Genomic DNA, 13178 nt, shown 5'->3' with positions numbered 1-13178 from the left:
TCCACTCCAGTCCAACCAGCCATCGCTCCTAAACAGGAACTACCCAGTGGTGTCTCCCTGTATTGGGAGCTCTGGGCAGAGCAATCTAGGCCAGAAGAGGAAATAGACTGATATGCTCCATGCTATTCAGAACCATTAGACTTGCAGGGAACATTTTGTATGTTCTATATACATTTGAGAAACATCTGGTCTATGTCTCTGCCTCTAGGAAGAATTTACCTAAAGCTCTCTTCTGAGGGAACTATGGTGTTCTGAAAAACATTGGTTCTAGATTGAATGTGGACTCTACCACTTCTTAAACTGAGCTTCAATTTCCCATCTGCAGAATGGAGATAATAGTGTCTACCTATTGGAGTTGTCTGGAATACTAATGAGATAATATAGATTCTATTCCCTGCTTGGAAAAGAGCTTAGTAAATGGGATTTCTTTCATTTATTTGATATGTTATGAACATACCATAACAGAAAATTGTTTGCAATGCATTTCAACTTATTTATAATTGCACAAGTGATATATGAATATGTCAATACTTTAAAGCAAATACTAGACATTATATTATTTCACTGGTAAATAATTTAGTGTGTGTCTTTTATAAACAAGGTCTTTTAAGAAACAGCCACAATACCATTATCACGCTCAATACATTAAAAATAATTCCTTGATATCACCAATAGTACATTTATATTTGATTTTCTTCAATATTTGTTTCACAAATATCTTTTTATCATTGGTTGGTTTGATTCAAAATCCAAAAGGAGTCTACATATTGCATTTGGTTGACACGTCTTATACATTTCAGTCTGTAACATTCTCCCTCCTTTTCTATGCCATATATTTGTTGAAAAAAATGAGGTAATTATTCCTGTAGAATTTTCCAATTCAGAATTTGGCTGATTGTATCCTCGTAGCATCATTTAGCAGGTTATTCTATTACCATTTTCCTGAAGACTGGCACATAAATCTAGGGGCTTAATTAGATTTAGATTCAAATTATTTTTCTAGTAAAACTATAAATATTTTATACTATATATTTTTTAAGTTGTGAAATTAAAAGAGCAACTCAATAGTTCCTATGGTATTTTGCACCTAGAAAGACAAGATTCCGAACAGAGAAGGAAGTAAGCCATTTACTCTGGTTTCTGACTGAGTTAATCACCTTTACTCAGAGAGTTAGTGGTAATTATGACTGCTCTCTGCCAGAAAATGCAGATAGAAGTCATAGTTATCATTTTAATCTCTAAAAAACTTATTAGAGATATCTCTAGTCATATGCATCTTAGGCTGAAGATGTTCACATATCTTTAATTAAAGATACCAATTTCTTGCCTACATTCCATGCTAGGAAAATGTTTAAAATGGCTGATGAATAAAGAAGATACTAGAGGAAAATAGAACTTTCTTTTAAATTTTTATTTGTATTCGTTTAAAATTAAAGCAAACACAGATCCATTGAAGTAGGACTGTAGTGTTGTTCTGGAATGTTGAGGCTTGGAGGTGTCTTATAAATAATAGCCTTCTCTTCCCTACCTAATTTGAGAACAGAGAGAGAAAAATCAGAGAGACATAAATATAAAAATAGTTGCATCTACATCTGCTAAAGCTGTTTCGGGAATGTAACTCAAGTCTATAGCAATAACGGACTTGCAGACACTCTCTTATCTTCTATATTAGACTTGCCATTCTTCTAGACAGGGTCAGTTAAACAACCATAGGCCTCCCTGAGCCCAATGTACAAGCCAGGTTCTTTTTCCCAAACTTGCCACTGAACAATTCATTCCTCCTTCCCTGGTAGGAGGAGGAAAGTGAGGGAGGAGTCAGGGTGCAGCCAAGAGTGGTAAACCAATGGAGGTCTAATCAACATGAAAACAAGTGGAAATAAGTATTCCTCTTCCCTGAAATCCATGATATAAAACAGTATCATAGGTAGAACCCAGTTTAAACACAGTATTGTCAGCAATAAAGACCTTCACATGTAGTTGGTCTCAGCTCATACCAACTTCCACACTATAGTAGCTTATGTTCAATTGAACAAACTTTTGTGGAGTATGTGCAAATCACAGTGCTGGTAGATTCCAAGATGGAAAAAGACATACCCTTTGCCCACCAAAGGCTCATCCTCCAGTGGGTTCCCAGACAGGTGTACACAAAATAATTGTGCCCTTATCTTGTGGCCCACTGTGCTAGAAACTGTATGGGGAGTGTGCAGACACGGAGATGTGCTGCCCAGACCTCCCTTGAAGAAGAGACTTGCCCAGCTGCAGGAGGTGTGGTTAGCTGAAGCCTCCAACTACGAGCTCTTTTAGGGTCCACTTCAGCTTTCAAGCTGTGATCATATTCTCTTGGGTGGTTCCTGCCCAGTGACTGAGCCAGGTAGTAACTGAGATCACATTCTTCTTAGGGTGACCCCATGCAATTACTAAGCAAGGTGATAATACATGGGCCTGGAAATTTCCACCCAAAGCAGGACTTCCCCATTGGGTAATCTTTGCTCCTAAGCTTCCTATTGGGCTGGTGCAGAATGAGCAGCTGTCCCAGTTTGCCTGGACTGAGATATTTCCCGGGATGTAGGACTTACCATGCTAAAACTGGAAAATTTCCAGGCAAACCAAGATGTTTAGTCACCCTCACTGGTGTAGGTCTACCTTAAGGACTGACAGCTCCCTCTTCCTATCCTACTTCCTCCCCTTTTTCCTTTCACAGGTATTGCTCCTCAATAAAACTTATACTTCTTACTTCATCTCAGTGTCTGCTTCCCAGAGCACTCAACCGAGGACATGGGCACAAATAGCTCACAAACCAGGAAGAACCTAAATACTTCAAGAGAAGATAAGGCTGAGATTAGGAAGGCAAGGGAAAAATCAATTTGAAAATTACAGGGATTCTTCTGAGTATGACTTTTTCAGGGTATCATTTATTATGCATCCTTTGAAAAAGAAAAGAGGTGGCTGGGTGCAGTAGCTCACGCCTGTAATTTCAGCACTTTGGGAGGCCAAGGCGGGTGGATCACCTGAGGTCGGGAGTTCGAGACCAGCCTGACCAACATGGGGAAACCCTATCTCTACTAAAAATACCAAAAAATTAGCAGGGCATGGTGGCGCATACCTGTAATCCCAGCTACTTGGGAGGCTGAGACAGGAGAATCGCTTGAACCTGGGAGGCGGAGGTTGCGGTGAGCCAAGATCGCGCCATTGCACTCCAGCCTGGGCAACAAGAGCTGGGCAACAAACTCCGTTAAAAAAAAAAGAAAAGAAAAGAAGCCTATTTAAAATACTCAATAACTTAAGGTTCCCTGAAGTGGATCTGAATATTCAAAATGAAGGTTTTGCCAAAAAAAAGCCAGCCTCCTTGTCTCTGTGCCCTTTAAGCAGCAACATGCTTTGTTATTAATTTCTATGATTTAACAAGAAAAACAAAAGGAACTTCAGAGCTTTCCTAAGAGGTATTAAAATCAAGAGAGTGTGAATTGTACAACATGGTGACTATAGTCAATAATCATGTATTGCACACTCAAAAATTGCTAAGAGTCAATTTTAAGTGTTCTCATTTAAAAAAGATAAGTATGTGAGGTAATGAAGATGTGAATTAGCTCAATCTAGTCATTCCACAATGTATACGTATTTTAAAACACCATGTTGTATACAGTAAATATATACCATTTTTATGTTAAATCATTTTAAAAATTAGCTTTAAACTAAGAAAAAAAGAGAATATGAGTGGAATGGTACTTCTGGAGAAAGGAGAAGGCATCCTTCAGGGCTAGGTTAGAGTGAGACAATTGGGGTATTTGTAGTACAAAATTTAAGGAGGCACTCACTCTCAGGGTCGTAGAGCTCAAAGTTGGCACCCTCATGGACTTGAAAGTTAGTACCTCCTTAAATATTGTACCCTAGGTGTCTCGCTTGCCTCAACTTAGTCCTGACCCTGGTATTCAGAATAATATTATGCGACTGATGGGGCTCCTTCTTTCCTGCCCTAGATACAAAGCCATTGTCCGGCCAATGGATATCCAGGCCTCTCATGCCCTGATGAAGATCTGCCTCAAAGCCGCCTTTATCTGGATCATCTCCATGCTGCTGGCCATTCCAGAGGCCGTGTTTTCTGACCTCCATCCCTTCCACGAGGAAAGCACCAACCAGACCTTCATTAGTTGTGCCCCGTACCCACACTCTAATGAGCTGCACCCCAAAATCCACTCCATGGCTTCCTTTCTGGTCTTCTACATCATCCCACTGTCAATCATCTCTGTTTACTACTACTTCATTGCTAAAAATCTGATCCAGAGTGCTTACAATCTTCCCGTGGAAGGGAATATACATGTCAAGAAGCAGGTGGGTGCTTAAGATTGATTCATTTCCTCCTTGGGGATATAATCCCTTGCATCTCTTTTGGACCCCACTGAAAAGCCAGGACACTTGATTCTGCAGTTAGATGAGGTGGGTGATCTGTGGCCAGATGCGAAATGGAAATACCTAGCCATGGAAACCCAAGGTGTTTTTTATAATCTTATTCTTCTATTAAAGACCTAAGCTAGGGAGGTGTTGTGAACCTGAAAGATTTCAAGTGTGGGTTTCTTTTTGAGGAATAATCTGAAAAAGAGTTGTATTTTAAAAATAAATAAAACTTTGAGGCTTATGGGGATGTGACTTTTTTAAACTCCAGTCACACTGTTTGCCTAGAAAGAGGGTTACCACATGGAAAAAAAGAGGAGGCTGGAAAATGAGGCCAGTTGAAGAAAAAGAAGTAGTTTGACTAGGATAGGCTCACACTGATTTGGGCTCAAATCCAAGCTTCATAATGTACTCAGCCTCTCTGAGCCTAAGTTTTCTTACCTATCAGATAGGCTAATAATCCCTACATTGTAAAGCTATTGGAAGATTACAAGAGAGAGTATATGTAAGGCCTACAGTGCCCAGCATGCAAAATGCCCTCCACATGATTAGATGCCCTCTCTTGTCCCCCATAACACCCCGTAATTTCATCCTTGAGGTACAAACAAATGGTAGAAAGCAAGAGCTCTGGCTTCCTCCTCTTCCTCAGTTCTTGCCTTCTATCCTAGATGTAGATCATGTAGCATCTATGATGGAAAAGCAGAAACACTCCCCAGTCCAATTCAGTGAATTGTTGACTCACTTGGAGACCTTACCCTTTCAAGTTTATTATTTATTTGTCTCAATTGTGGGGGAAGAGTGGCAGAGTTCCCAGTGAAACTACCTTCCTACTTGAAAAACCTCTCGTTAGCCAACATCCATTATACCCCAAACTCTTTAGGGAGAAACATGTTTCCCCTTGAGGCAGTAGATGGAGTTGGGGGCAAAAGGAGATGCTCGTCCCTCTTTGTCTCAGTCCCTTCCTACCATAGTCCAGAAATAACTCAAGATTTTAAAATAATAATACTAGAGAGTTATCTTCATTTACCCAGTGAAGAAGAACAAAGCTGGCTGGTCTTTTTGAGCATCAGAGAGAATAAGAAATTATTAGCCGTGGAGCAAAGAAAGCCATGAAGTCCTGTGGCTGATAGACTGCACCAATGGTCTCCTGAGGAAAAAGGGGGCACTTATTAGAATTGCATTTTGCAATCCATTCAAACGTGTCATCAACTTTGTTTTAAGATCTGTTCTCAGTGGTGTGTTCTAACTCTATTCTTCCTTGTGGGTTTCTGCTTCCTGGCTGATCTATTTGTGTGTTTCTGACTCTTTTTTCTTCCTTTTCTGTTTCTGTTGCCTTTCTCTCATTTTATTGGATTCTATCTTACCTTCTTTTTTGTGAACTCTTTTTCTGTGGCTTTGTGAACTCATCTATTGCCCTAATTGTTTTTCCCTGTCTCTTTCTCTGACTGAATCTTGGTCTCTCTGCATTTTTCTGACACTGTCCCTTTGTTCCTCTATCTCTCTCCATGTGACTCTCTCCTTAGATCGAATCCCGGAAGCGACTTGCCAAGACAGTGCTGGTGTTTGTGGCCCTGTTCGCCTTCTGCTGGCTCCCCAATCATGTCATCTACCTGTACCGCTCCTACCACTACTCTGAAGTGGACACCTCCATGCTCCACTTTGTCACCAGCATCTGTGCCCGCCTCCTGGCCTTCACCAACTCCTGCGTGAACCCCTTTGCCCTCTATCTGCTGAGCAAGAGTTTCAGGAAACAGTTCAACACTCAGCTCCTCTGTTGCCGGCCTGGCCTGATCATCCGGTCTCACAGCACTGGAAGGAGTACCACCTGCATGACCTCCCTCAAGAGTACCAACCCCTCTGTGGCCACCTTTAGCCTCATCAATGGAAACATCTGTCATGAGCGGTATGTCTAGATTGACCCTTGACTTTGCCCCTTGAGGGACTCTCCATTTTGCTTTATGGCTAGATAGGAACTCTTGCATCTATTGTTGTGTTTTTGCCCTCCAAAGACCCTTCAGAATGCTTGTGAGTGGTGTAGGTGGGGGCAGGGGTGGGGGCCAAAATGGTAGATCACTCTTATATTTTGAAAGAAGCCATCAAGTCAGGCTTTTCATTTCAACTTGCAAATGTTTCTTCTAATGTGAAGCAAACCTTCCCTTTTTAGAAAAGTGAACAAGTAGAAAATTATTTTTTGAGCATCAAGCCCTGTTAAAAAGTTGTGGCCAATTATGTCATAGAAACTGTATGAACAACTAGATTTATATAGCAGAGAAATCATATATTGAATGCTTACTTTGTGAAAGACTTCACCTTGTCATTTCTTTAAGCAGATGCTAGTGCTTTAGAAATATGACTTGACTTTTTTTTTTTTAGGAATATCTGTAATATACAAACCAAGGAACAACTTTTATTTGCACTCCTAATATGAAAAGTCAACCCTGTGAAAGAGCTCCATGTATGAGGGACATTCTCCAAGTTGATAACAATGGAAGCTATTTTAATATAAAACAATTCCCTAAGCATTTATTTTTTAAAAAAAGATGTTACTGAGGACCTAGGAGAAATGCTCTATACATACTTTTAAAGCAAAAATACAACCAAACACATTGGCACATATATAAAGATTCATGTGTGGCTGTGCAGTGATATCTCACACTCTGAATTCTTACTTGACGGAGGTCTTGTTTGCTGCTACACAGTTTTAATCATCCAGGGTGCTGTTCCACCATAGAGGAGAAATCCATTTAGGAAAAAATTGATCATGCTATTAATTCATCAAATATCTATAAATGCATAAGGTACAGTATTTATTCTTGATACATAGGTTTTGAGCCAAGTGTATTTACTTAGATTTGTCTGACTGCTACACTGAATCAGTAGTTTCACTATAAGAAAGAAGTGATTGTATTTGAGTAGAAATAGGAACATGTTTATATTTAATGTATGCTTCTCCTAACGTTTGTGGGAGGAAGTGAATAAAATTTCAGTAACACGTATTTTTGTCTGAATATGCATAAGAAAGTCACAGGGGTCTTAACTTTGGGAACTGATTAAAAAACAGCTACAGACTTGTTTCTACTTAAGAAGAGTATTTATGAAAGAGCCCATGTACAGAAAAAGACTTGGCTGAAACATTTTTCTTTTTCTGAGTTTAATTGGGTCTAAAAAGATTTGATTACCTTACTTTAGAAACCCTGAATTGAGTTTTTCTTCACTCAAAGGCAGGGAAATTTTGACAGGTTGCAAACATGTTAACCCACTTTCAAATGAATTCAAATTTTGCAAATGTGCCTTTACACATTAAAATCCCGATAATTTTAGTTCAGGTTTTCTCTATCCAGATGAGATACAAACAGTTGGCTCTCATTTTCACATGGCACATATGAAAAGATTCTTGTCTCTTGATACGAAGAAGTACCCAATGTCTATGGAGCTTTAGGAGTTAGGACCAAAACAGAGTGAAATTTCTTCAATTCTGCTTGCTACGTGCTCTTCTGTACTGTACACACCTGCTTTCCTGTTAGTCCATAATTACATTGAACAGTCTGAAAAGCAAGACAGATAGTATCACTTAAAGAACCAAAATTTCCAGCTTGAGAGTCCAGCTCTGCCTCTAGCTATGTCACTCTGGCTGTCAATTTCGCTTCTCTAGACTCATGTTTTCATCTCTAGACTGAGAAGACAGTGCTAAGGTCTTGTCTATCACTAAACTTCTGAGTCTCTTCATTGTCTCTAGTTTGTCTCTGCAGCATTTCTGTAGCCCATTTGGTCACAGCAGCCCCACTTCTGCTACCCTTGCAACAACTCTTTGGAAATCCTTCAACCACTATTATATGCTCGTGTTCACATTAGTGGTATGAAAAGAGTCAGACTATTCTATTGCTTCCAGGGGCTCCTTGGATGAATAGATGTTCCACGACCTTGCTGTGTTTTGGAGTTAGAGCTGCAAGAGACATAAGAAAACATATTGCTGAATCTTCTTATTATACAAAGGGTACTCTTCCTATTCACCCTTCTTCAACTTCCATGCACCTGTTATCTTGCACTAGTGGTTCACAATTTTGCCCTTGGCTTTCTTCAAAATGCTTGAATATAAATGACTCTATGCTTAGTTAGTTGCTAACATGTATAGCCTTCTGAATACCTAGCATAACTTGTTCAAGCATCTGTGATCTACCTGCTTCCAGAGACATTTTGGAAGTAGAGCTCATCTTCATATCTCCTTCAGTTAACATCATGGTATAGAGCTTCTGGACAAAGAGTGAGGAAATGGAGGTCTAGGTGTAGCTGTGTGTCCTTAGGCGAATCTTATTACTTCTTTGAGACTCTTGAATGAAAGGATCGAAGGAGGCGGACTGGTAAAACTATTTTGTGAATCAACTAATGGATTGACTTAGACCTTCTTACTGGAAAGGACATAGCTGGGCCCTTCTCTGGGGAAGTCAAAATTTTATTATTTTATTTCACCTCAAGAACCTAAAATTATGTGAGAGAGACCCAGGTCCCCACGTATATCACTTCTCTGCCAAAGCAGAGTGTGACGGGCTGGAGCTGAGACATTTCACGCCTGGCTTCCAAAGATAATCACGTTTAGCACTTATGTCTTTGGCAAGGAAAAAAAATCAATTTTTGCTGTGGGAAACCATCTGTGTTTATTCAATTGACAGACACTACCTTTCAATCTATCTTAAATTGAGCCTCCCTGAGGCAGGCAGCTCAACAGTGATAGATTAAGCAATAAACAAAGCAGTCTTCCCACCAACGGCTGCTGCTGGCAGGGAAGGTGCAGCTGCTATTGGGAGTGATATTCTTTAGCAAGATGATCCTCCCTGCTTAGTGCAGACAGGGCCCCTCCCCATTGTTGATTTGATGATTCTCATAAATGTGGATGGCTAAGCCCTGTTCTTCTGACTGCCTTCACTCTCGCACTGAACCTAGCTTCTGCCTCATTAACAAGCTCTGGATTTCCCTCTTTGTCCACAAACAATTTCGTTTCATCTGGGAGGATGGAGAACCCTTAGGTAAATAAACTGTTTAGGGGCTGCTGCAGATGAACCAGGCTCATCTTGTTATGAAAATGCACTGACCAGGAGTAAATGAACTTGACGATAGCACATGAGCATCCTTGCATTGTAAAGTCTTCATTTATGTCAAAAGTAGCAGTTGGTTATTGGTTTCAGAGTGTTTTCATGCATCAAATAGCTTCTGGTAATAGAGATTAACTTTGTTTGGGAAGTACACAATGAATGGCATCATCTGTGGGTGAAAAGGTGGCTAAGTCACTTTTCCTGGAAGCCAGCTAGAAACCATCACCCTGGGAAGCTGACTGTATGGGAGTTGAATGAATAGCCATCCACTTGTATCGTGGTGAGATGCGAAGCACGCAAACTTTCCTGCCATTTGTGCTCTTCACATCCACAACAGAAGGTAGCTGTTGTTAGAGAGTAGCTTAGAATTATCCCTGGGTTTCTGGGGAATGAAGCACATTTTGTGCATTTGTCTAATTTTTGGCTGCATTTTCATGAAATGGATTAACAGCTGAAAACAAACGGATTCTTCTACTTTCATGGGACTCGGCTTTGTGCACACTGTTGGATGAAACCAAGGCTTCATGAGCTCTACTTTGTTCTGTATCTGGACTGTCATTTCTCCCAGCCCACACCCAAACATACACTCCCCAAACACAAACACACAACAATTTCAATGTCTCATAATCTCTTACTGTAACTTTGGCCTTCAGAGACACCCTTTGTTAGGTTGCAGGGGACCAAGCATTAAGTCCAGCTGAATATATTCAGAGCAATCAACAAATAACACACTGAGAACAGACTTTTCTCTTATGAGACTTCACATTAAAAATTCATTCCGCAGAATTTATCTAAATTTTTAAAAAGCTTCAACGTTGCACATATGTTAAATTTCAGAACCCCTGGGTCAGAATATTACTGTGGAATCATGTCCATGACTAATTTTTAAAAAACTTTGCATTTACATAGTGTTCATGGTCTATAAAGTACTTTTATATTTATTACCTTATTTCATCCAAGCCTTCCCTGCTGGCCAAAGAACCGCTTTACATCCTTTACTATGGAAATGTAACTGTCTACCATTACATTAAAAGGCCCATGGAACTATGAGGCTGAAACTTGAAACTGTTGAGACTGGACCATTTTTGAAATACAAAAAGGCAATTTCATCTGGTTCAGCTTAATCTGATTCCATATTGTTTTGAGGTGAACTAACTGTACTTCATTCCCATGCGCTATTCGGTGATACTGAAGAACAGTGCTCATCATCACTTCTCCAGTTTACAGGATAGTCTCTTGTCCCCAAAGTGAATCTGTTTAACTTGGCACAAGGGAGTGGACAGGGTCATTGTTGGCTGCCCCAGGAGAGACATATTGGTGGGCACAACATTAAATGTCACAATGAAATGGAAGGCTAAGGCAAAGGAGGGTAGGATCCTTGGTAGCAAAAACATTGGCCATGAAATACATCAAATTTAACCAAAACCTGAATGGAGTGCTGTGGCTCTGGAAGTGCTAGAAAGGAAGGGCTCAACTTCACCAAACACTGACAATATGCCAAGTCCAGTGCTGGGCACATGAAGGTGTGGCAGGGAGATTACTTACTGATCCTCAAGTCACATGGGGACGTTGAGTGGCAGAGTTTAAGTGTGGACCTGATCTCTCTATGTCTGTGTCCATTCCACTGCTTAGCATTGCTTCCAAAATTCAACCTGTGTGAAAAATTAAGTTCACAGTACTTAGTAGAAAACTCTCTAGATTTTGTCCAGAGGCCTGAACTAGTGATAGAGTCAAAAAAATGTATGCAAAGAGCATTGAGGCACATAGTTTAAGGAATTGCTGAGGGCAGAAGCTGAAATGCAGCACAAAGTGAGTGAGTAGGAAAGTCCCTTAGGTCAGTTGTTTGCACCTCCTTCTCCCCTACTCAGAGACACAATTCAGCTGCAACTGGAAGCTCTGGGAAGAATCTCCTCTGTGTCTGAGGAGAGAAAAAACTTGCCAAGGACCAACTTAGAAGATCCAAAATGAGAATAGCGAATCTAGCCATCTTTCTTTGAATCAGAATTAGTTGGAGAAAAAGTGTCAGGTAGAGGTAGAACCACTTAAGCCCCCATTTTCCCCAAAATAGAGTAAGATATGACAATGGTTGATTTCCTAGTCTGGGGACCTAGGCCACATAAATAGCCTCTAACAGAAAAATATCTCCTGGACTAAGGGGCCAGATAAGAAACTCAGATATGGACTTGTATCTGAGTGCCTAGCTCTAGGTCCCCTGTTCTAAACACAGACACACTGTCTCTCTGCACTCTCTGAACTCACATTTCTAGAAGATAAGATTATTTTCCTTTTTCCCCTAAATTGAAAATTCACTCGCAGAGTCATATAATGACATGAAAGGACTCACATAATTTTATGATCTTTTAAAAGAATCATTTTAATGGTCAGTAAAACCTCATACATTCAAGGCATCATTAACTCCCAGACAAGCTTAAAAATGTTGGTATAACTCAGAAATTCAATGTTGAAGGTACGTTATATAATTTGAACCTGTTGTGAATCCAGATTTTCATCACTTTGCTTCCATTTTAGCTAATGACATTAATAATACATGTACAACATTAAGGAAGTAACACTGATTATCTTCTAAAAAGTTTTTTTTTCTGCAATTTGGATTTTACTGATTCGAACATGAACTTTTTTGCATTCAAGTCAGCAGGGTTTGAGGTAATAAAATTCATAAAACAGTCAATTCGGTGAGTTGTAAAAATAAATAGCACAAACTTCTTTAATGTCATTTTATGTTTTGTTTTAAATATTAGACTCATATTTCATAAATTATAATTGTACTTGCTACTATTAACTGTAAATATTTATTGCATTGAAAAATGTACTCTGTGTTAAATAACTCAGAACAAGTTCCAGGTGTGGTACTCAGTGTAAGTAATGTCATGGCTTGGCTTTGCCTGGACTCCTTGAACAAATGAATTATTTATAAGAAATTCACAATATTAATATGAATGGTTCAGATCCCTTTAAATGTGCAAACTTAACTGTGTGACCATGTAAAACTCTATCTATAAAGTGTGCTTTGAGTAAAATTGTTATTTTTCAAGAAATGCTTCCAATGCTTCTATCACATTGTAAGTGGTCTGTATGACATTAAGTCAAATCCCATACATAGTAAGCTGAATGTTCAAGTTGTAGAAGAAATGAGGTTTATTCTTTAATATAATAAAGTATAATTTGTGAAATGGACAGAAACATGTATCCAATGCTCAATAAAAAATAGTTGTTGCATGAATGTAGTCTGTGGCTATGTGCCCCACAGTTATGTGCCCCATAGTTCCTTGGTTCCCTGGACAATCTACATTAGAATCACCCAGGCTGCTCTTTGCAAAATGCAGATTCCCCAGCCCTCTACTGACCTGGAACAACGTTAATGTTTAGGCTGGAGGTGTGGCCTAAAAGTCTGCGTTTTAAAAGACACATACCACGTGATTTCTCAGAACTAGAGTTTTGTTTCATTAAATTTTTAAAATATGTATTTAGCTTTTGAATATGTAAGCCATTCTCATGGTTCAAAACCAAGAGCCTAGAAAGGAATCCAGTGAAAAGTTACTCAGCTACCATTGTGCCCTTTGTACAGTTTTTGTACCCATTACCAAACCCTTCTAAGGAGTGACCATTGTTATGTTATTAGTTTCTTACTTGTATATGCTACTGGCTACTTTTTACACATATGCAAATAAATACACATCTGTG

The 13178-nt window shown here is 39.5% G+C and overlaps 1 protein-coding gene across 2 annotated transcripts in view; it reads left to right on the top strand.

Annotated features, from left to right (window-relative positions):
* GRPR (gastrin releasing peptide receptor) overlaps positions 1–12713 on the top strand; it is a 37172-nt gene extending 24459 nt beyond the window's left edge. Inside the window, exons 2-4 of one of the 2 annotated variants that reach the window (XM_012434491.3) lie at positions 3978–4329; positions 5913–6292; positions 6763–12713. In XM_012434491.3, coding sequence (XP_012289914.1) covers positions 3978–4329; positions 5913–6292; positions 6763–6817 — 787 coding nt within the window. In that variant the 3' untranslated portion in view covers positions 6818–12713. Of the gene's footprint in view, positions 1–3977; positions 4330–5912; positions 6303–6762 lie in introns of those variants that run through there. The other variant, XM_012434499.2, reaches the window with a different exon arrangement.
* Positions 12714–13178: the final 465 nt, after the last annotated feature.

This window comes from Aotus nancymaae, unplaced genomic scaffold (genome assembly GCF_030222135.1).
Source record: "Aotus nancymaae isolate 86718 unplaced genomic scaffold, 86718_ANA_hifiasm-v0.15.2.pri h1tg000058l, whole genome shotgun sequence".
Lineage (NCBI taxonomy): Eukaryota > Metazoa > Chordata > Mammalia > Primates > Aotidae > Aotus > Aotus nancymaae.
This window is presented reverse-complemented; position numbering and strand designations above follow the sequence as displayed.